Source organism: Chrysoperla carnea, chromosome 1 (genome assembly GCF_905475395.1).
Source record: "Chrysoperla carnea chromosome 1, inChrCarn1.1, whole genome shotgun sequence".
Classification (NCBI taxonomy): Eukaryota; Metazoa; Arthropoda; class Insecta; order Neuroptera; family Chrysopidae; genus Chrysoperla; species Chrysoperla carnea.
In genome coordinates, this window is record NC_058337.1 from 72,082,368 (window position 1) to 72,108,210 (window position 25,843).

The window sequence follows — 25,843 nt, forward strand, 5'->3', positions numbered from 1 at the left end:
CTTATTAAACATTTCCATTTTTGTGTGATTAAAATACAACTCTATCCTCGTTGAATTGTACTCGGATACTCTAGACTTTGGGCACAGTGATATAAAATTTAGATTTATAGGTAGTAACCGAAGATTTTTAAATGATGTTTTATTATATCACATAGTTCTTTGGTCGACCAAGCGGTGAAAAGAAGTATTTTTAAAGTTTAATAGAACTCCAAAATTGTATTTTGAACTTTAAATAGAAGAGTATATATGTATGATTCAGAAAATAAAATTGTATTTACTTAAAACGAAAATAAACGTAAAAATTGAATTGAAAATAAAATTTATTACGATCAAAATTGAAATGCACTTTTCAATTTTATATACATATATTTTCCAATGATGATGGATGGATGCTACATATTATGTATCTAGTACTACAGTCTATAAAAAGATTATGTTATTTTTATGTTACAAAATTTTATTAGAAAGGTCAAACACTTTGATTTTTTTTCTTTTACTTTTGGTTTGAATATTTTTATTAACCGGATAAAATTTTATCTTAACTATATGAAGTATAAAGTCTTTTTATACATTATCCATTACTTTTTTTATGCTTCTGGACTTTGAAATTCATTCTTGCAATTTAGTATAGTACAAGGAAGAAGGCTAGGCCATGTTTTATTTTCTGTACATGAAGGATACATTTTTTTGCTATAGGGCCCACTGTAATACCACTTTTTTGCTAACATTGCGGCCTTTCAATTATTTTGAAAGGCTAAGTACACCTCCTTAATGCATATATAATGCACTACACCAACCAATTACAATCAATAATTAAACTGATTTACCCAACTGAGCCAAGGGTTCTATTAAAATTTTTAGTTTTTGGAACAATTCTAGCTTTTTAAAACCAGTACTGACAAGTATCTTCTCAAGTAGAGAAGTTGTGGCGTTTTTAATATATACAAACAGAAACGCTGTTGTTTGGTAAAATGCAAAAATGTGTGTGAATGTAAAAGAAAAATGAGTGATATTGACAGAAATACGCTCTGGGATAGGCAATTATTTAATTCACTCAAGCTTAAAATTCATGAATCAATCATTTTCTAATCTATTTTATACTAATAAGATACTCGACTCGTCGACACTGTCCTTCGTTGGCCGATACTCAGTAAAGCGATGTGTCGCTAGACCAAAACCTTTAAATTTAAATTTTACAAATACGTCATACTACGGTAACTCCACCTGTGGCCTATTAGCCACAAGTTGTCCGTATCAGAGATTTGATTACCTTGTTATTGGAATATGAAAGACGGAAGATATTCATCAATTTTAACCTGGGGATTATGTTGCCGGGCCCAGAACTTAAAAAGCTCAGATCAATATCGCCCTTTCTCAGTGTTTCTATAAAACTTAGGACTACATGCGAACATATTTTTCACTTGTTTCAAATTAGATTAAATTGCAAGAGGTGCAATAACGATTACTTTTAATTATTGTGATACCTTAAGATGAGGCTCAAGCCTGAGTTTTTATTCGTTTAAAGGACAAATAAGTTCGAGCGAGCTTTAAATTAATACAATTACCAGTTTATATTTAACAGTAGCCTCTTGCTAAATAGTAATTATGTTTTAACTGTTTATCTTCAGAGAGACTTAGGTGATAGCGAAATCTAAACAAAAAAAAGTGTATTACTTTCTCTAATTTTACCCGTTAAATTATTTGGTAAAATTTGTATTTCTTTTTTTACACGCTTTTACGAGCTAGACTTGCATATATGTATGAATGTAACGGAATTTTTCTTGATTAACGGATTATCTTGAACATTTGCACTCTTATATGGGACTGATGAAATTACAATAATTTACTTTTTCTTAGCATCCTGAAATAAATGATTGATAATCGTTTTTTACTTCCTTAATATTATCTTGAAATAATAAAGGTATTTTCAACGGTTAGATGTTGCCTGCTCCTTATGTGAGCATAGTGGCGAGACTTAAAACAAGAAAATAAAATATAGTTGATTTAACTAAAAGGTGGGTAATAATTTTACATTAAAATTCAAATTATTATCTACTTTTTAGTACAATCGAGCGTGTAATTTTAGTTTTTTTAATAATTAAAAATTATATTTGGTGAATATGTTCATAACGACGCTATGATATAATAATATCGAGCAATTCTTTTTCATTTTGTAATAAAATTAATGAATAATTCTCAAAATCTCTGGTTCTCCAATTCACTATAATAGCTATAGAACGAATTTCTGATTATAACTGATAATTTAATTGAGACATTCTTTTTGCTTACAGTCAAAATCAATTAATCATTTATGTGAATCGGAGATGACACGTATGTTTACCATACATAAGAACCTAATGCGTAAATTATCATTATTAAATTATTAAATTACCGCAGAAAAATTTTATTATTTAATTAAACAAAATTACACACAAAAATTTTTGACAAATTACTTTTAGATAGAAAGTTATCATGTTAGTGTTTTTTTCTAATAAACCAAGAACACACATCAAAAATTAATCACACATTCATGATAAAATGTTTATAATTCTGATACATTTTAATAAATTTTTTTGTTTTGAAATTAAAAGAAAGAAATTTAAATAAATTGTAATTTTCTAAAAAAAAAATGGAAAGTTTTTATCAGTTTATACTTTAAAACAGAACAATCATAAACGGTTTAAATTAAAAAAAAAATATTTTTTAAATTTTATTATTATGATCATATTAATTAAAACAAATTAGGTATATTTTAGTATAAATATGCGGGGTTTTTAGCCAAAAAAAAATAGGAAAAATGTATGGTTGACGAGCGTATGAAATTTTTGTTTATTATTTAAGAACAAATGTATTTTTTTTCAATATTTTTCTAGCTTTGTTTGCTATACCTAGGAGCCTAAATATTCAAAGCATTTTTGGCACGATTTTTCCTTTTTAGTTAAAGATAAAAGTGTTTCTGCATTGCATTCAGCCCTTGCTGATTCTCTAATTCAATTTATTCTTCCTCGTTAAATATGTTATCATAAAATGGAAATATTTGCTAATAAACTGTTTATTTTTGTAAAATGCAACCAAGAGTTTGCGGATTATTTCAAAAGATTTTAATTTTAATGTCCGTTGCGATAAGGGGAATCCGAAAATCCAAAACTTTATTCAAACTACTTCAAAATCGTTATTCCAGCAATTAAGCAAAAATTCTTGTCAGGATATCAACAAACTGGGTCAATTTACAAAAACTGGATACATTACTCTTTAGAAAAAGGATTTGGTGTATCTAATCAAAATTGTATATGTTTTGTATTGATTTAGTTTTAAGAAACGGCTTATCCGTCCAAGTTTTATCCGTTCAAGTTAATCTGATATATATTATAATCGTGAAAATTTGAAAGGTTGGAAGGATGGACGATTCTTACTCTTTCACGCAAAAACTACCGAACGGATTTGGATGAAATTTGACACAGACATAATCTGGAGTACAACTTATCCTGGAAAAATGTATGGTTTTCATGGGATATATTTCTTTTAATTTTTCAGCAAAGGATCGATATGGTTTTTTGCAAAGGAAGTGGTAGTTTAGGTTAAATGACATAGTCTAATTTTTATTCCGGAAAAATGCACGGTTCCTATGGGATAGCATACAGGAACCGTATTTTGAAAGGGCTTTATAAAAGTTCGTGAAATAGACTTTTGACGCATTTTTCTCAAGAAGGCTTGATTAATTTACACAGTAACTATAAAAACTATCAAAATCTTAATCGAGGGTAACAACATTCTCTTTTAATCGCGGGTAACACTGCAGGGCACAGCTAGTGGTCATATAATAGGAGGACCGCAGATGAAGTAAGGACAATGGCATTATTTATTTTATCTTGGAATTCGTCACTGCATTTTGAAATTCACTATTTATTTTTTATTAATTTCTATTTCTCTGATTTAATTTTTATGCTTTTTTTTCTAATTTTGATGTTACTGGAACCTCAATTAGTTTCGTAATTAAAATGTTTCTGATATAAAAAGTTATTTTCATCAAAAGTGCAAAATATTTAAGAGTATATACTCAGGCCAATTTTATGCAAAAATTGCGAACGCTTCGTTTCCAAGCTATATGGTGGTAATGTTTCAAGAAAACAATTTTGTTTTTATTAATGTCTGCGATGTCATCAAAATATTTTTGTGAAATTTGGTATACACATTCCATGTATTGGAGGCATTTATCGATGAACAAAATCACTCTTTATTTCTACCAAATTATCAGTAATCAGATATATAATCAAATGATAAAAATTGGCTTAAGAATATTCTCTCAAATTTTTGTTTTTATTTAGGTATAATAAGATAATTTTGGTGTAAGGGTAGAAAGTCAAGGAAGTATACAAACCAATTTCTTGTTATTAAATTTATACTACAATTTTATTTATATAATATAATGCTTAATCAGATTTTTTATGTATCTTCTTCCAAACGGAGTATCTGAGGAGAGAGGGAGTTATTGTATAAAATGAAAATCTCTTTTTAGCATATGCGAAACCCTTAAAAATTTCAGAATATTTTAAAACTGACTCATTAACTAAGGAAGAAAGAATATAAAAATATCGGACATTCCGTCTATTTGGTAATAAAGATCGTAAAATCTTATCAATTTCGGTTCTAAAATCTCAACAAATTAATTAGAATGATTGCTGAACAATTAATAACCTTCATATTACAAAATAAAAAAAATGAATATAAATATAATTAATTAAATATGGAAAGTATTAAATTCTATTGAATAGAATAATAATAAAATACAATACTTTTTACAACATAATTAATAAAAATTATGATATGCGGTTTAAGTAAATAATTTAATATACGATTATTATTGTATGGTTGGTATTGGACACTGGGTTAAATTGTGGTTATTATCAACAATTTTATTATTTTTATTATCTATCTATTCATTTTATCAATATTATTCATCACTTTTAGTCTTTTAATTTATTATATTATGCGTACGCGTAGTAGGTGGAGGGAGCAATCGAATATATCCAAGAAATTTGTAGTAAAACATTCTTTTTATTAAAAATATTACTATGCTTCTATTGTTTATCTACAATTATATATAGATATAGCAAAGTCAAATAAAATTTGCCGAAAAATATCAATTAGACAACAACTTTTTGCATTGGATAATTTGAAAATAAGGGTGAAAAATACATAAATAATGTTTCTTTGAATGTTTAATTACATTTTAAGTTATTAGTATTAAATTTATTATATTCTTCTTATAAACAAGTGAAATTTACAAAATTTAAAAAACTCCCGACAACTTATCTATAAAATGTTAAAAATCAAGTCGTTTCGACCGTTTAAGGGCTACGATGCCACTGAGAAACACACGGACGCACAGCACGCAACACTTTAAACTTATAACACTCCTTCTATAATCAATATGAAAGTGATGGTCAAGGACATCGGATGAGATGAAAAGGATACTTAGTGAGCTATCATTTTTGGGACAAGTTTTTGGAAATAAATTAATTGAAATTGATTGAGTTGACTTTGTTCTTGAATTATTGTTTTGAACTACCTAATTATTTTACTTATTCACTTGTAATTATTTATATGTTAAAATTATATGCCATTCCTTTTCCAAACTGACTCGATTTTGAAGATCATCGCCAATTTTTTAGTTTTTCGGGCACAAAACTCTAAACTCGCACATGAACAACTTAGCTAAGAACATTCTTCGTTAAATTACCTTTTGAAACGAAACCAAAAAAATTCAAACCGGTTCATCCGTTTAGACGCTACGATGCCACAGAGAGACAAACACACAGGCACACACACATTGCAATCAAACTTATAACACCCCTTTTTTAGTTCGGGGGTTAAAAATGGTATTAAATTTGCACTGTAACTAGCATAGGTTACCTTTGGGCTTTGTTAACTACAAGTAATGGTATTTTCGCCATTTCGGCAATCTATATTCTATAAGATATACCTTTAAATGCTTTATATAACGTCATATTATAGATAATATCCATTACCAAAGACAGTGGTGTCTTTGGTGTTTTTCGAGCGTTAGGACTAAAGAAGCTTAAAAAAGGTAAATTTAAAATACTGAGAAAAAGTGTGCATTTCCGTAAGAATTGAGGGCTAAATGGTTCAATTTTTTGGGTTAAATTGAATGAAATCGGCGTTTGATATAGACAAATGGCGTTCGACATATTCTAAATGGGGGCCTAGTTGTAACTACCACATTCTACATAATAGAATTGTATTTCAAAAAATTTGTTCATTCATTTTTTTATTAATTTATTTTATAAAAGCAATACTTTTATTATATATTTTTTAATTTAACAGAATAAAAACTATTAAATTTCATACTCATTTATTTAATAATAATCACTTGTATTTAATGAATTATAATTATTATTATTTTATTCGCATTAATCATTTTTTATTTAACTCTTTTAATTTATTATTTCATTGTAATTCATTAAAAAAAACTAAATATATTAATAATTATTGTTAACAAATCATTTTTTAATCATTTATATATATATATATATATATATATATATATATATATATATATATATATATATTATTTTTTTTTTAGAATGGAGTGAATTAATGAAAAATTATTATTTATTTTTATCAAATAAAGAATGCTTTGTGTGTTATAAAATGATTTGTATTTATAAAAAATTGACTATTGTTTTTAATTAATTATCAACCTAATAAATATTTAGGTCTTTTGGGTTTTTTTAATAAAGTCTAAATTGTTAATGAATACAAAGATGCTAATTTTGGGGAGGATGTAGTTAGAGGTTAGCGGTGCATCTAGTGTCACAAGAATAGTACATAGATGTCCAATTTTATTTGTGCACGATGGACAATTTAAGATTCAAGCTTACTCAAATAAATTCCGGAACAGACTAATATTCTGAGAACAACAGCCCATAAAAATTTTAAACGTTTTTTCTTAAAGTCTAGTGCGGATTAAACTATTATTTTTTTACATATCAAGTAAGTGGGTGATATTTTGTTAGAATGTGAAAATTGATATTAAAATTAGTTTGCCAAAATATGAACAAAAAATCCGGGGATACTTGCAATTCAAACCCAGCAAAAAAAAAAAATCAACGGTTTTTATTGTAGAGTTATAAAACTGTCCTTCATAACCTATTAAAGCACGCATGGGCAAATGGGAATTACAGAAGTCCCTCGGACTTCTAACCTAAAATACGAGTCAGGCAGTGGCAACCTAAAATACGAATAAGACAGAGAGACAACATTTTTTTTTTCTAATTATCTCATTACTATTAGAGAAACTGAGAGAGGTTGAAGAGTCGTATACCCGTCTCGCTTCCTCCTCTATGAGTAAAGCGGACTTGGATAAAGAGACACACAATAAAGATATAACAATGGTGACTTCGACTTAAAATAACTCGACCATGCCTGTATTAGAGTACAAAAAAAAAAAAACATAAAATTTGTTTTCTACTTGGCAGGCACTTCCACTATTTAACAATATATTCAAAGCTTTGAATGATGTATAATATAATTTTCAGAAAATTAGAATGTTCTTTTCAAGTGTTTTAATATATGACATATTTTATTTTTTATTCAAATTTTTTTTTGTTTCTCCTAATGTCTTATTTTCTAAAAGAAGTTCCTCCAAGAACTCCTTTCAATATCTCATTTACCACTGGTAGACTAATATCAAAATGTCATTTCAAACATTATCTGTATGGCCTATACTCTTTCTCAAAGAATATAGGTATACTGCATAACCTTCAACATTTAAAAATTGTATAAAAAATATTATCACCAAAAAATCAGGTTAGAGGTGTATCGTATATAGGACAAAATTTGGAAGCAAATAAGGCAACTGCGAATATAAATTTCAATTTTTCTATTGAATTAGCCTTTATCTTGTGAAGTTTGAATAAAGATGCGCTAGATGGCAGCACGGGATAGGGGGCATTCATAAGACACTTCCGTTTCCGTTTGACAGAATTTCCTCTTCTTCACTAAATCAACATTAAATAGATACTTACATTGATTTAAATACATTGAGTTAGTTGAATGTATTTTTTTAGTTCCAAAGATCGTAAAAAATCAGAAATGTACTGAAGAGGATTTAAATTCTGCCTGACGGAAACGTCAAAGGTTTTTATATGTACCCCCCCCCCCAGTGCTGTCATTTAGCGGATCTTTTTGAATCTTCAAAGGAAAAAGGCTAATTTAAATCTTTTCTAACATCATTATAGTTATTGTTCAACAATTACTTATCCTAGTTACATAATTTTAAGTTTCTTCAAAGATAAAATATTGTTTGGCCAAATAAAATTCAAATAGAAATAAAATAATTTACTTACTCCAGGTTCTAAATGTGCATCTATTTGTTGAAATAACAACAGGTACAGCCATAGCAGACCTAAAACAAGAAACAAAAACATATATTTAATAAATTACATTTACACAAAAATTTTCAAAATTGAATTTTCATTACTTTTAAGATAATGTAAGAATAAAAGGGAAAAATCGAGTTATGTACACAGAAAAATGTCCTGTGTCCTGTTTATAAGTTTTCTGCAAAAACTTGTACGCCTTGTAAGGTTGGTCACACTGTTGATAAAGTGGTTGGCCATACCGTAAGAGATGTGTAGACGAACACATTTTGGTGGGAATTATTATTAGTTATGATGAGTGAATAAATGCATAACATAGTAGAAAACCTGTGTGTGATTATTAAATAAAATCCTATCATTCAACAAACTATAACATGGCGCTGCTTAGCAGGTTTAATTAAATTAAATAAACAAATTATACAAATAAATAATAAATAATTTAAATAAATAAAAGTGATAAATAAACTTTTACAAAAAAAAAAAATTAATAAAACAAAATGACTGAAGAATTAACAGCCATTAAATTACCGACAGGAATGTGCATGCAAGGTGATTTGAGTGTTAACTTCAAAAAATTTAAACAAAGATTCACAATTTATATGAAAGCTTCGGGTTTAGAAAAGAAAAAAAGTGGTGAACAAAAAGTGGCAATTTTGTTACATACAATTGGAGAACAAGCGCAAGAAGTGTTTGAAACGTTAGAGCTCGAAGATGAAAAGAAAAATGATTGGGAAAAAGTGTTAGAAGCATTTCAAAAACATTTCGTACCACAGTCAAATGAAACGGTAAATAGACACATGTTTAATATTAGGCAACAAAAAACAGGTGAAACGATTGATTCGTTCATAACGGATTTAAAATTATTAGCACAAAATTGCAATTTCGAAAATCTTAAAGATAGTTTGATAAGAGATAGGATTGTGTGTGGAATTAATGACAACAAATTAAGAGATCGTTTATTAAGAGAACCTAAATTAACTTTAAATCAATGCATACAAATATGCAAGGCTTCAGAAATTGCAGAAGCTCAAAATAAACAAATTAAAGATGAGGTAAAAGTATACGAAATTAAACAAAATAATACGCTTAAAAAATCACAAGGTGATAAAACAAAATATAAAAATACTAAATTAAATTATCAATCAAACAATTATAATAAATCGTCCATTACAAACTGCACCAGGTGTGGAAAAAATCACGAAATTAATAAATGTCCAGCGTACAAACAACAATGCAAAGCATGTTTGGCGTATAATCATTTTGCTACAATGTGCAAAAATAAAACGAAAAAACAAGTTCATGCAATTGAGGAAAAAGAAGAATTTTTTATTTCAACAGTGTCAAAAAATGAAACAAAAAAACTAAACGAAAAAGAATGGATTCAGGCGGTAGGCATTAATGGTCAAATGGTGAATTGTAAAGTGGATACTGGTGCCGAAGTAAATGTAATTGGTAAAAATACAGCTCTAAAATTAAAAATTAAAATGGAACCTTCAAAAATAAAACTAAAGAACTATAATGGAAGTCAAATTGAAGTAATCGGGCAAGCAAGTTTGTTATGCAAAATAAAAAATAAAAGTAAAAAGGAAATATTTCAAATCGTTGATCATGAAGCACCCAGTGTAATCGGATTACCATTTATTCAAAATTTTAATTTACTTAAGAGAGTAATGGAAATTTCAACACAAAAAGAAAACAATTTAAAGGAAATAATGGAAAAATATAAACAGTTATTTTCGGATATTGGTAGTCTTAAAGGATACAAATATAAAATTAAATTAAAAAAAGACTGTGTGCCAGTAGCAGAGGCTCCAAGAAAAATACCTATAGGAATTGAGCAACAAGTAAAACAAGAATTAGACAAAATGGAGCAGTTAGGTATAATTAAAAAAGTTCAACAACCAACAGAATGGGTTAGTCAAATGGTAGTAGTGAAGAAACCAAATAATCAAATACGAATTTGTCTCGATCCACAGAAATTAAATGAGGCAATAATAAGGGAAAGGTATCAACTACCAAATTTAGAAGAAATAACAGCAAGATTGGCAGGAGCAAAAGTGTTTACAAAATTGGATGCAAATAAAGGATTTTACCATGTTGAATTGGAGAAAGAAAGTCAACTACTTACTACTTTCCATGCAGGAAAATACGGCAGATATTGTTATTTAGTACTTCCTTTTGGAATCTGCTCAGCTCCAGAAGTATTCCAATATAATTTTCAAGATGTTTTTAAAGGTCTGGAAGGAGTAACGATTTTCATTGACGACATTCTGGTGTTTGGTAAAGACAAAGAAGAACATAGGGTAAGATTGAATAACGTTTTAAAACGGGCTGAAGAATTTAATATTAAGTTTAACAAAGACAAATGTAAATTCGAATTAAATGAAGTAAAGTATTTAGGTCATATTTTTAGTGATCAGGGTTTAAAAGTAGATCCAGAGAAAGTAAATGCAATTTTAGAAATTAAAGAACCAAAATCAAAGAAAGAGTTAGAAACAATATTAGGAATAGTTACGTATGTAAGTAAATTTTTACCAAATGTTTCTACAGTAACTGATCCGTTAAGACAGTTGTTAAAAAAAGAAAACGAATTTGTTTTTTATAAATCACATAAAGAGGCATTTGCAAAATTAAAAAAATTATTAACTGAAGTTCCGGTTTTACAATATTTTGATGTCAATAAAGAAATCACATTGTCTGTTGATTGTAGTAGCTACGGGGCCGGTGCTGTACTCCTACAGAATAACCTGCCAGTAGCTTATGCTTCAAAAGCATTAACAAACAGTCAAAAAACTTGGGCTCAAATAGAAAAAGAACTGTTGGCAATTGTATTAGGGTGTGAGAGATTTCATCATTTTATCTATGGGAAAACCATAAAAGTAGAAACCGACCACAAGCCATTAGAATACATTTTCAAAAAATCAATAAATGAAACTCCACTTAGGCTACAAAAATTACGTTTAAGGTTACAAATTTATGATATAATAGTACAATACAAAAGGGGTAAAGACTTATTAATAGCTGACGCTCTTTCACGTTTTCCAAACGAGAATATAAATAACTTAGAATGTAACATAGAAAGGGAGGTAGAAGCTCATGTCAATTTGATTACAGATAATTTACCAATCTCAAAGGATAAATTAAAATTATTTCAAAATGAAACAGAAAAAGATGTAGAATTAAACAAAATTATATATTATGTTAGAAACGGGTGGCCTAATAAAGAAAAATTAGATAGTCAGTTAAAATTTTATTATTCAATTAAAGATGAACTTTTTTACGCAAATAAATTATTGTTTAAAAATCAAGCGGTAATAGTACCAAATTCATTAAGAAAAGATATGCTTAATTTAGTGCACTATAATCATTCAGGGGCAGAAAAATGCAAAATCAAAGCTAGAAAAGTTTTATTTTGGCCTTATATGTGTAAACAAATTGATGATGTAATACAAAATTGTAATACATGTTGTAAATTTGCAAAAACTCATCAGCAAGAAAGTTTAATGCTGAGAGAAATACCAGAAGGTCCTTGGCAAGTTTTAGGAGTAGATATTTTTTATTTTAAACAAAAACCATATGTTTTAATTGTTGATTACTTTAGTAAATTCATTGAAATAAAAGAATTACAAGATGAATCAACTGAAAATTTGATAGGCATACTTAAATGTAATTTTGCAAGATATGGAATACCTTATAAATTGTTCAGTGACAATGGACCTCAATTTAATAATTATAAATTTATAGAATTTGTCAAAAGCTGGGGATTTGTTCATACCACCAGCAGTCCAACATATCCAAAATCTAATGGAATAGTGGAAAGGTATATACAAACATTTAAACAATTAATAAAGAAATGCGAAAATAGTGGGAGAGATCCTAATCTTGCACTAATGGAGTATCGCAATACTCCAATAGGAGGTGGAATTAACAAATCACCCTGTGAATTAATGTTTGGTCGAAATATCAATGCTCTTTTTCCAACAAGTGAAACGTTTAGGCCAAAAGTATATAAAGAAAAAAATGATCTTGAGAAAAGACAATTAAAGTATAAACAACAATATGATAAAAAACATAACTACAAACCGCAAAAATTTAAATTAAATGAAATTGTGTATGTAAAAAATATGAATGATGGTTCGAAAACTTTAGCTAAAATTTTAAGAAAAGCAAATAGGCCTAGAAGTTTTATTTTGGAAATGAGCAATGGTAGAATAGTTAGCAGAAACAGGCATCATTTATATAAAGCTCCGAAAAACATTGAATTTAATTCTAAGTTTAAAATAAATCAAAAAGATAATGAATCCAAGTCGGTAAAAAAGAAAACAAATGATCCAAGTACAGAGGACGAAAGTAATTTAATAAACAGAACCAGATTAGGGAGAAAAATCAATAAGCCAGAATATTTAAAAGAATTTGTTGAATCCTAAAATCATGAATTTGAATTTTGTGTATCATGATTTTGAATTTTGTACTTTTAATTATAATTTAATTTTGTATCTAGTGTTTTGAATATGTACTTAATTTTATAAATATGTAATAAAATAATTTTGTAATTAAATATAAAAAGGGAGATGTAAGGTTGGTCACACTGTTGATAAAGTGGTTGGCCATACCGTAAGAGATGTGTAGACGAACACATTTTGGTGGGAATTATTATTAGTTATGATGAGTGAATAAATGCATAACATAGTAGAAAACCTGTGTGTGATTATTAAATAAAATCCTATCATTCAACAAACTATAACACGCCTCTTTAGATTGCACAACCTATTTGATATGATAATCGAACACTCACACAAAAAACCAAGAATCGACTAGATTTGAATATTGCAATAAATTCATCACTCGATCAATTTTTCCAGCCGTCGTCATCTACAAACTAGAATATATAGGACAAACGGTTTGATTTCAAGAAAACCTATGATATTTTCTATTTTAACCCGCGAATTGACATAGAATAAATAACACCGGATACTATTACAGTAGAATCTCGATAAGTTAAAGTCCAAGGGAAACACAAAATATTTTAAGTTATAGAGGTTTTAAGTTATCAAGTGTCTATGTTAGGTAAAGGTTAATATAGAGGTATGTACATGTTTCTATGTACCCTAGTTAATATAGAGGTATGTACATGTTTCTATGTAGTTACTGAGGGCCTATACAGAGATTATTTATTTAAGTTATAGAGGTTGCGTCTTTTAAGTTATAGAGGTTTTGGGCTCTGATGGGAAGGGAACATAGTATTTTTTGAAGTAACAGAGGTTTTTATGTTACCGAGGTTTAAGTTATCGAGATTCTACTGTATTATTTTTTATAAATTTTGATACATATGTAAAATATTATGATTAAGTAAACTGTCGTAGGTATGCCCATTAGAAATCAGGCCAGTAACAATTTGATTACTTAAATTATTAACTTTCAATTAATTCTTATAGTCCTGATCGGTTGACTAGCTATTACCCATTCGTATTTTGTCAAGTCCTATACAATTTATTTCCTGAGTTCCAAATTCATGATCTCTTTTTTATTCAGAATTATTTCTTTTTCTGTAGTCTCATGTACTTAAATAACATGATTGGATCTTATCAGTTCAGTTTTTCGTGACACAAAAAGTAAAAAGGTTCTTGATCTATTTTTATTTCCTATACACATTTTTAACCAAGCTCAAACAAAAAAGGAGTAGGTTATCAATTCGACTGTATTTTTTTTTTTTTTTTTTTAATGTGTTTTACTTTAGAACTTTCGACTGGTTGAACCGATTTTGATGATTTTTATATATGTTTGAAAACTGGTGCTTCCCATGTGGTCTCATTTCTATTTTGGGCCAGTTCTGACAAGGGCATCCATGATAAAACCAAAAAAGTCTTAAATTTGCATTAAGTATGCACGACAAGAGGACGAATAACTCAATATCACGCCAACGGATTTCCATGATTTTTTTTAGTGACAAATAAGTTAGTGTACAGATTTCAATAAAAATCACAAAATAAATAAAAAACTTTCAACGAAACGAAATCTTCAAAAAAAAAAAAATTTTCAAAACTAATTAATATGCACTAAAAAGTATTAAAATAACTAATATAATGAAGTTAAAATTATTTTTATTATTGGAGTCGGTGTCAGCCAAGCTTATGTTGCAAACTGTTTTGTCAGGGTTGTCCTTGGTTGACACCGACTCCAAAAATAATAATAATTTTAAGTACATTATATTATCGTTATTTTTTTACTATTTAGTGCATATTAATTTGTTTTGGAAAAGTTTTTCTTTTGAAGTCATTTTTCTTTTTGTTAAAAGTTTTTTTTTTTTTTTATATTTTTAAGATATCTCAAAACGTAAGGGCATTTATTACGCTAGCTTTCGAGATGAAAGAAATAACTTTATATTAGATATTTAAAAAAAATAAATTGTAAAATAATAATTCATAATAATAATAATAATCATTTTTATATTTATTACATTATTTTTCTTAAAAATATAGTGTGTGAAATATCTTAAGATATTGTTGTTGTTATAACACTTTTACATAACGTGTTAAAAAAAACAATTTTGTTGCTTTTACATGTTATATTTGTGTTGTTTTGTTATTTGGAGGTGAACTAACTGTTGTAGATAATAGTAATTATATTTTAAGAGATAGAGCAACAGATATATGGGTTGAAAATATCTTTCATTATGTTTGTTTGTTGTTCATGAAATGGTAGGTACTTCATGAAAAATCAAATTAAAGTTTAGAAATTAAGCATGAGTTTAAATATAGTGTAATGTAATAGGCCACATTCCTGAGGATACGATAGGGCTACTTGTGTTTCCAAAACATGAGCCGAGCATTTAACGTCCGCCGTTATTAATCGTTGTATGAATTTAGTCAGTTAATGGAAATAATTTCGAAAAAAGCTTCTTTGTCACTTTATAAATTATCTAGGTTTTTTAATTTTGTAATTGCTGGGAATACTCATGAATATTTATCTATTCCTCGCGTTACTATATTAGCATCATATTCTATCGAGCTAAGGTTATTCAAACAGTAGATCGGATTATTAACAAATATTGTTAGAAATCGTATCGAAACTTTCAAATAAAAACCCCGCATTTCTATTTCCACCACCTGACATCATTGTGGTGATTCTACCATGCATATATGTAATTTGCAAGGTATACTAAGTTTAGTCCCAAGTTTGTAACGCTTAAAAATATTGATGTTACACACAAAATTTTGGTATAGGTGTTCATAAAATCACCTAATTAGTCCATTTCTGGTTGTCCGTCCGAGTACTCAGGCCGAGTACTAAGGTCGATTTCGTAAATGAGCAACAAAGATTAATTGGGTCTTGGGTTCGTAAGACCCATCTTGTAAACCGTTAGAGATAAAACAAAAGTTCAAATGTAAAAAATGTTCCTTCCTTATCAAAAAATAAACAACTTTTGTTTGAAACATTTTTTCGTACAGATCACTGTTTACTCGTGTTTATTGTATAGTATGTATTATATGGGAATATCAGTTATGTATGTGTGACATGTATGTATGTGTAATGTGATATTGTAATCAATACTGTCTTTGCATGATATTTCAACAATTAACTTAGTCAATTGTTTGTTTTCACTTGTTTTATTTGACGGTTTAATCAATATAGTTGCTAACAATGTTATAAAAAAACCTTTTACTTAATTGAACAACATTACCTCTTTCCATAGCTCTTGCAACTTTTCTTGCTTTATCGTGGCCTTAAAATATAATTGCACGACATGCTAAAACATTTACATTTCTATGATGTTATATATTTTTATCGTTAATTAAGAATTTTTATGGGTTAAAAATTTTTAAACGGTTAATAGTGTTACTTTATTCAATTAAATTGGTACGGAATCCTACACATAAAAAGATCAAAGAAAGTAAAATAAGAAACAACTAAATAAATGTTTATATTTCATTTAATCTCTAGACACATAGAATTGTGTAATATTTGAATGACTGTAGTGTATAATATACAGGGCGTTCTGTTATTGACTGCAGATCGTCAGCCTACAGAATAAGCTCATAAAGACGAAGGAAAAAGTCATTTACCAATTTTGGATTTGAGCCCTAATTTGGGCGCTACAGGTATGACAAAAATTGATAAATTTGTAAATTCACTGGCTATCATTCGATAAAAAGTAGCCAATGATAAAAAGTAGATATTAATAAATGTCATTTGATAATATTCAACTAAAGAAGGGGTATGAACTGATTTCAATTGGCTTATATTATTTTGAAAAAAACATTTAAAAAATACTATTTTATTATTCCATTGGTTTGATCAATTCCCACTTTTTTTTATTATTATATTTTTTCTTGAAAACATTCGATTCTTAGTAAAAAAACAAATTACGTCACAAAAAGAGTTTTTTTAATTTAGCGTAAATAAACAAGAAACGCCTTCTTTGTGACGTTATTTGTTTATTTACTAAGAATCGAATGTTTTCAAGAAAAAATATAATAATAAAAAAAAGTGGGAATTGATCAAACCAATGGAATAATAAAATAGTATTTTTTAAATGTTTTTTTCAAAATAATATAAGCCAATTGAAATCAGTTCATACCCCTTCTTTAGTTGAATATTATCAAATGACATTTATTAATATCTACTTTTTATCATTGGCTACTTTTTATCGAATGATAGCCAGTGAATTTACAAATTTATCAATTTTTGTCATACCTGTAGCGCCCAAATTAGGGCTCAAATCCAAAATTGGTAAATGACTTTTTCCTTCGTCTTTATGAGCTTATTCTGTAGGCTGACGATCTGCAGTCAATAACAGAACGCCCTGTATATCTACGAAATAAAATAACAATATTTATTAACAAGAATAAAAAATTAAAACTATCAGCTAAATAAATTGAAAATCACCTTAACTATACCTTTGTACTGTAATCGGAACCAAAAAGTCGGGCTATCAAAAACAAGCTTTTAACAAAAAGAAAACCGACTTCAAAAGAAAAACTTTCCCAATACAAATTAATATGCACTAAAACGTAAAAAAAATAATGATAATATAATGAAGTTAAAATTATTGTTATTTTTGGAGTCGCTGTCAGCCAGGGAAACAACTCTGACAGAACAGTTTGCTCCATTAGCTTGACTGACACCGACTTCAAAAATAACAATAATTTTAACTCCATTATATTATCGTAATTTTTTAACTTTTTAGTGCATATTAATTTGTTGCTTGTTTTCTACTGTGATTTTAAGTGAATCTGAAGTATACTAACAGACAAATCACTCAAAAAGAATCATCGAAATCGGTTGGCGTGATATGAGTTATTCGTTCTCTTGTCGTGCATACCTAATGCAAAATTAAGACTTTTCGCATGATTTCGCATCCGGATACTATAGTTTTCTCATAGATTCCATTGTCAGAACGGGAATGGGACCACACGGGAAGCACCAGCTTTCAAATAGATAAAGAATCTTCCAAATCGGTTCACCCAGTCGAAAGTTCTGAAGTTACACACATTTAAAAAAAATACAGTCGAATTAATAACTTCCTCCTTTTTTGTTTGAAGTCGGTTAAAAATTGATTACATTGATTTACATTTATTTTTTCTTTCTTTTTTTTTTTGTAAATAAAGGTGGCTATGCAAACTTTTCTTTTTTTCTTTTACTTAATAGGTCTCAGTTTCTTTAATATGAGAAAATAATAGCCGAGTGCGATTAAAAATTAATCTCAAGATAAGATTTAGAGCTGAAAATTGCGAACATGTACAACAATGTATTAATTATAAAATTGATTAAAAAATTTAAAATGATTTAATAACGTTAATTTCAAAACTTATTGTTGAATAGCATGGGGTTTTCCTTATAGACACCGGATAATCTAAGCCTTACAATATTCAATACTATTATTATGATTATGAGTTTCTTATACTATCAATTTTAACTTAAAACCCATTAAAAAAGAAAAATCAAGTTTTCAAAATCTTGAGGTAAAAAATATTAAGACATTCGGTAAAGTAAAATTTCTGAAAAAACAGATTTTAACGAAGGTTGTAAAAGTAACTTTAGATACGTAATATTTTAAGTCGAAATTTGCATAATTGATAGCAAGCATATGACAGATATCGTGGTCTTATTTTTCCTATTTGGATTAGGCTGATATTCAAAGCATGGTCATCAAAATGTTATATGAATATTATTTTCACGTTTTTAAAATCACTTTATTTCACACGAACCTTTTAACAAAATTGTAGCTATTATTATTTTATTGCTTTTTGCAGATCTTTCCAAATGAGGGTAATTTCAACATTTTTCTAACTTGTTTGTTTGGCTATTCTGGCTTTGAGGCTTATATCACGAAAACTGCAAAGGGGTATTTTTCAAAGGTTTTCATTGTATAAAGTTTTCTCATTTAAAAATTAAATCTTCTTTACCTATATACTTAAACTGTAGTAAAGACAAAAGAATTCGAGAAATAAATGCATGCAGTCGAATGTAGACAACATGCAGTTGAAGTCACGATTGAAAATATACCTTCCGTTCGATAGGAATCCACAAATGAGAACAAGTTTTAAGTTGCGATAAAAAATGAGATAAGCCGCCGAAAATATAAATTTTCTAAGCACTCATTTTTTTTACCACGAATGTACTACCCAAATATAGATAATAGGTATGGTACCATACAATCACTTAAAATACTCAGGTAATAATAATAACATGTTATTTTTGTTGTATTTTTACACTTTTAAAGTTATATTTACCAATTGAGAGTAACAGAGATAATTATTAATAATTAAATATTTTTTATTATATATTACTTATATGTAAGTTGTAGGTATAATATATACTTGTAATATATAAAGTGAATGTTCAAAATTTCATTTTATTTTTATCAAGTTTTTATTATTTTTGTCGATAACATATTTTACCTTATTATAGTAAACATTGTATAAAGAAAGTGAACAATTTTAATAGACTTATATAATGTAGAAATGAAGATTAATGAAATTTATTGTATCCCATAAACAAACGTGCTAAGTAGATTTATTAACTCTTATTACCTATTCCTATTAGTATGGTCGGTACGCTTTTTGATACCTCGTATGGCGCTGAAACTTTGTCTATGATTGTTAGAAATTATTGAATTTTAATACTAAGAAAGACTCTATCTAGCCATAATAAAAAGAACTATAGTTTGTAACTCCCATAGATACATTATATTCAATAGAAATGTTTGTTTAAAATCTTGTAAACCATACGCACTTAACATCCACACATAAAAGATGTTAATGTAAGACTTTTACAACACAATTTTTGTTAAAGAATTATATAAAACAAGAAAATAATTATTTTTATTTTTATTTGGGTGATTATCTCGTTAAAAATAGTAAATCGTGAGTAAATTTTTCACAAACATCCAAATTTTATTCAGGAAATAAAAGCTTCATACATATGTAAATCAAAAACAAAAAATTTGTTAAACTTAAGGACCTAAATTTACATGCAAAATATATATTAATTATATGTTAAAAATTTATATAACAAAACAAACTACAAAGTTTATGTGTAAAAAGTAGGAAAACTATCGAAATTATGAATGTTTGGTTTACATTTTTTTTTACTCGTGGCTCTGACATCTTAAATTAAAATGGACTAAAACGAAATTTCACCCGATATGATTAAAATTCACCATTTTTCTTCTTACAAGCGTATTGCTAACATTTTCAAACACCGCAGGAATATTTTAAGGACCAGAGTTCTTCATAATCAGATTTTCAAACTGTCTGATTTGTTCCAAGAGAATATAAATCTGTGTCTGTTTAACAACATTTACCATGAATTTATTATAAGAAAAGAGCTTTATTATTTCAACAAAATGAACTAATATATACATTGAAGAAAATCACAAAGAAAAATTACTGAAATGAGGATGATAGCTTTAAAAGATTAAGTTGCTAAGTGCATTCAAATTCATCTTTAAAGAGGTTGATAAACAAACTAATATTTATGAAATATATGAAACTTATAAGCAATTGGTGGTATGTCAAATTTCCAGGCTCTAATTTATTTCTTTTGCATTAATTATTTAATAAATAAAAATTCTTTCCTTATTGCTCCCAATAAACAGCGATTTCTTGAATACCTTTGCCAATCATTTTAATCACGCACAAACGCAATTCTCTAAGAGTGTAATAGGTTGGCTGATAAGTCCCCGGTCTGACACATAGATGGCGTCGCTAGTATTAAATGCATATTATTTTTATATAGTACCAACCTTCAAATGATTCGTGTCAAAATTTGACGTCTGTAAGTCAATTAGTTTGTGAGATAGAGCGTCTTTTGTGAAGCAACTTTTGTTATTGTGAAAAAAATGGAAAAAAAGGAATTTCGTGTTTTGATAAAATACTGTTTTCTGAAGGGAAAAAATACAGTGGAAGCAAAAACTTGGCTTGATAATGAGTTTCCGGACTCTGTATTTTTTCCCTTCAGAAAACAGTATTTTATCAAAACACGAAATTCCATTTTTTCCATTTTTTTCACAATAACAAAAGTTGCTTCACAAAAGACGCTCTATCTCACAAACTAATTGACTTACAGACGTCAAATTTTGACTATAAGCCTTAAGGTATCAACGTATTAATTCAATATTATAATTGGGCTGATAACTTTTTATTTATTTTAAATCTTTAATTTGTAAGAATTCAATGTTTACAAATAAATAACGAAAAAATATTCCCATTGGAGAAACACTGAGACTTAGGCAGTATCATGTTTACATTGAGAAAATATTGGGCTATTCATTCACAACTAAAATTATGCAAACTTAAAGGGCTAGTAGGTCGTCAATTTTGTAATCAAAATTTAAAAAAAATAAAAATTTTAACATAAATTTTCACATTGTCTCAAATACTCTAAAATGTTTAATAGTTTTTGGTAGGGCTAGTAGTTACATAAAATATGTGTATTTTATAAGTCAATAGTTTTATGAGTTTTTAGTTACATGTATATACAAAACCAAATTAAAACAATTTATTAAATTTAATGAATTAATAAATTTAATTTAATGTATCTCTTGTATATATATATATGCAAATACTTATGTTCTGTACCAACGTTATATATTTATATATAGAGGAGAGTTTGCTTTATTGCACCACCTTTTCAATCGAGCCTACCACTGCACTGTAAACACACACATCAAATTTCACTGTTAGCACTAAGCAATGCACCAATTGTTGTTCTCGATTGTTTTTGAATTCACACGTGTTAAAATTGTATTAGGGAGAAAAAATTATTTTCAGACGGATTCGATATAAAGTTTTGTATCATTCTGTAAGTGCCCAACTCATGAATAAAGTAAGTAAAACTTATGTATTATACGGTATTGAAAAAACCTAAACACTAAACACTTTTCATGCCTTATTTTTTAAATATTCTTTCATTTGAGGGTTGTTTATTCCAAAAATTTCTGGTTATTTAAATCGTATATGCTATTAACAGAGGATACGATCATTATTGTGTAATTAGTTGATGACGATGGAAAACTTTAATAATATTGGGCCGTGGCTACAATGATGATTTTCTTACTTGTCCGAGCAATAAATCGCAAAATAAATAATTTCTTTTTTAAATCTGTTCAATTTTAATATCTGTGAAGTGATTTAAGCAAACTGGTGACTAAATCGTATCACTAACAGTCCTTCGAAAAAATTATGTTTTTGCCGAAGTTAATTTAATTCTAGATAACTAATTTCAACGTATGAACAAGTGAAAACAAACAATTGATCGAGCTAATTGTTGAAATACCATGTAAAGACAGTCTTGATGACGCAAGTTTGTTTTTTTTTACATCATGTAAATAAAGATATCATCCATTCTTAGATAGCTACACACATGTACCTGATATTCCTATACTATACTATATAAATTGCGCCTAATTTGCTTTCTCACAGGTAAACAGTGAGTTTTCGAAAAAATGTTTCAAACAAAAGTTGTTTATTTTTTAATAAGGAACATTTTTTACATTTAAACTTTTGTTTATCTCTAAAGGCTTACAAGATGGGCCCTACGGACCCAAGACCCAATTGACCTATGTTGCCCATTTACGAACTGACCTAACTTTTTATGTACTGAGCACGCTTTTAAAATTTCAGCTTGATATCGTTTTTCGTTGTTGAATAATCGTGTTGACAGACAGACGGACAGACAGACAACCGAAAATGGATTATAAACACCTACTCCAAAATTTTGTTCGTAGCATCAATATTTTTAAGCGTTACAAACTTGGGATTAAACTTAATATACTATGATATATTTCACATATACATGGTATAATAGGATAGGTTAGATAATATAATTTGATATACTTATTCACTTATATCTGAGTATTTTCACAAACTTAATATTTGAGCCAAACTAAAATCTGGTAACCAATTTAACCGACTTTCCCCTAATATATATGCATAATACCTTGTATCGTATTATATATTATACATTGGCGCCAAATAATATAATTAAGGTCATTTTAATACGAACAAATACATATAATGTAAAATTGGTTTGTACCTACTGATAACATATTACAAAAGGGACCACACCTTTTGATCCATATACCACAGATTAATCGAATAATGTAAATATACATAAATGTATTACTCGTATATGTAATATTAAGCAGTGAGTATTATATATCCGGGCAATAATTACCTTTTACAGTGAACTGGTTTTATAAGCAAATGTATGGGGTTGGTAATGTTTTTTTACGCACTATATTTTGTTTGAGGTAGCTAAAAATTAGACATAATTACAGAATTCCTAGATCTGTTAGCATGGAATTTTAAATGTTAGCATGGAAAACTCAATTATAGTCTCAAGTCGTAGTAAACATGACTGAATGTCATAAGCGTAAATTTGAATGTGTACAATGTGTACTAACAAACAAGTGTGTCTTTTTCCTTAAACAGACAATAACAACGAATACTTTGTTTGAAAAACATTAACCTATCACAATCAATAAGAAAACCTTTTTGGAGTCAATGGTTTATTACCGCACACGCATTTTCAACCAAGCAAATCAATCAAATTACAGGCAAAATCTAATCTAATAACAAGTTGTTTTCCCAATAAGTCATGAAACAATATTAAATAATAATTACCGATTACTTTCTCATTTTAGAGGCCTAGGTAAAGTTTTGTACGATATACGCGTAATTACGCATCACTAACGTACTTCTGCGATTCCCAACTCATGCTACACACTCGTTTTGCAAATTTATCATGCGTTTGTTAATAATGTTCCAAGCCCACTTGTATCGTAAACAATAGTTTGGTAAAGTACATTTTTTTAAATATATTTTTGTTAATTCAACCCGCCAGCACCCCCGTCAACCGTTCGGTAATCTTTAGCCCCGTGATGAGAGATTTGCTCTCGCACTCTGTCCATGCGTCAAATATATTTCGTCCGTTAAATATTCTTTAGTTTACTGAGTACAAATTTGAATAAGATAATAATGTACCGGCACTGGTACTGGTACGTAAGTACCAGTAAGAACGCATTCAATAAAAAGATTATGTTAATTAGTGTATTTTTAATTAATTCATTACTTTCTAAATGGCCGGTAAGGTACCCGAATCTGGTGTTATATAATAATATGTTTCGTTGTCTATAACATACTAAAAATTAGGATCATTACCTATTATTTTAATTTTGTTATTACTGGCTAGTCACCTTCTTATACCCACTAAATTGTATAAATTATTTTCTGAAACGCACTGGAAAAGTAGTTCAAATCTATTTTTGATATGAGATACAATTTTTAATTAAATTTTCAAAAGGTAATGTACTCAAAAATAAAACAAAATATCTCAAAATAAAAATGAAATTCAACTGAATAAAACTTCAAAACATATGTTTAGTATATCATAACATAAATGTATTAATATAAAATAATATACTAACCAAACAACTTGTAAACAAAACAAAAAAACGGATGTCTTGTCATCCGGGATAACTACACATCAAATAAATAATATCCTGTATGACCAAACAGACAAATAAATGGAAAGATGGACAACAAATAACAAACGACCAAGTCAGTAAAGATTGTCCAACAAATAATACTTAATAAAAGTAATAAAACATAATATCACATGTTTAGTAAATAAACAATAAAAAATAATACAAAATTAGATTATAGCGGATTGCTTATTATAAATTAAATTCATATGCGAATATGTAAATAAATAAGAATACATAATTGAAGAAATGTGAGCACTTAATATGTGTATACGAGGAGCAACTGTGGTTTTGTAACACATAATTACGGAGGAGAAAGGGTGGTTTTATGAAAATATCTTTACTATTAAAATTCACAAATTATCATAAAAGGTGTTTCAGGGGCGTCGCTAGCCACTGGACCAGAGGGGGGCAACCGGAATAATAAATTATAAGAAAAACAGTTTTTAAGTTCCCTGATTGCTAAAAAAAGAATTTTTGGGTTTTTTAAGCTTGTGATTTCATTTAATTATAGATATACGTTCTTAATAATTGATTTTTGAGAGTTCGTTGGAACTTGGAAAAAGCAATTTTAATAATTTTTTGCGGAAGATTACATATATTTACAAATTTTTCTTCATCAGTAAGTATATTATGCAAAACGTCCTTCAATAGCCGTTTATTCCAATTACGGTGACGGGCGGATTGATTGTTTTTATACTGCAAAACACTTTAAACTCCAATTATATTATTACATCTGTTAATACTTTGACACCAGTTTTTGGATCTCGAGCTTATTTGTGTGTATATGAAACGTGAAGCGCTTATTTCTCATATAATCGGTCTATAAACATAGCTGAGCATCGTATACCAAACAGACCATCCGGCCCACACGCCAAAATATAAGAAAAAAAAACCCGAAAATGTCAGTGTTTTAAAATTAAACCTATACATACCCCTCGAACCAAAAAAGAGTGTCCAGTTTGTCCAAAGTTTGATCGTTATATATTTGTGTGTCTGTATCTGTCTGTCTGTCTGTCTGTGAAATCGTAGCGCCTAAACGGATGCACCGATTTTGATTTTTTGTTTGTTTCCTTTTAAAGAAAATTTAATGCTCACAGTTATATTTCAAGTGCGAGTTTAAGATTCTGTTCCCGGGAAAAAAATAGGTGATGATCATTCAAAATCAGATCAGTTTGGAGAAGGCTCTAAGGAAAAAGGTAGTTAAATGGAGAGTGTTCTTAGATATGTTTCAGTGCGAGTTAAGGGTTTCGTAACCGAAAGATTTGTCGGGAATTTTTAAAATTTTGTAAAAATTCACTTGTTTAGGTATCATTAATTTATCTGAAAATGCAGTTTCATCAATAGAGATGAAATGGGTTATAGAAATTCAATGTGCGTGCAATGATATTTTGAAGTCAGTAGAATTTTAATTTTTTTAGGGAGGGGCAGCCCTTTTCTTAGCAAAATTGAA

The 25,843-nt window shown here is 28.2% G+C and overlaps 1 protein-coding gene across 1 annotated transcript in view; it reads right to left on the reverse strand.

Moving 5' to 3' along the window:
• LOC123290744 overlaps positions 1–25,843 on the reverse strand; it is a 114,548-nt gene that overhangs the window by 36,265 nt on the left and 52,440 nt on the right. Inside the window, exon 2 of the mRNA XM_044871044.1 lies at positions 8,370–8,428. Coding sequence (XP_044726979.1) covers positions 8,370–8,428 — 59 coding nt within the window. The remainder of the gene's footprint in view (positions 1–8,369; positions 8,429–25,843) is intronic.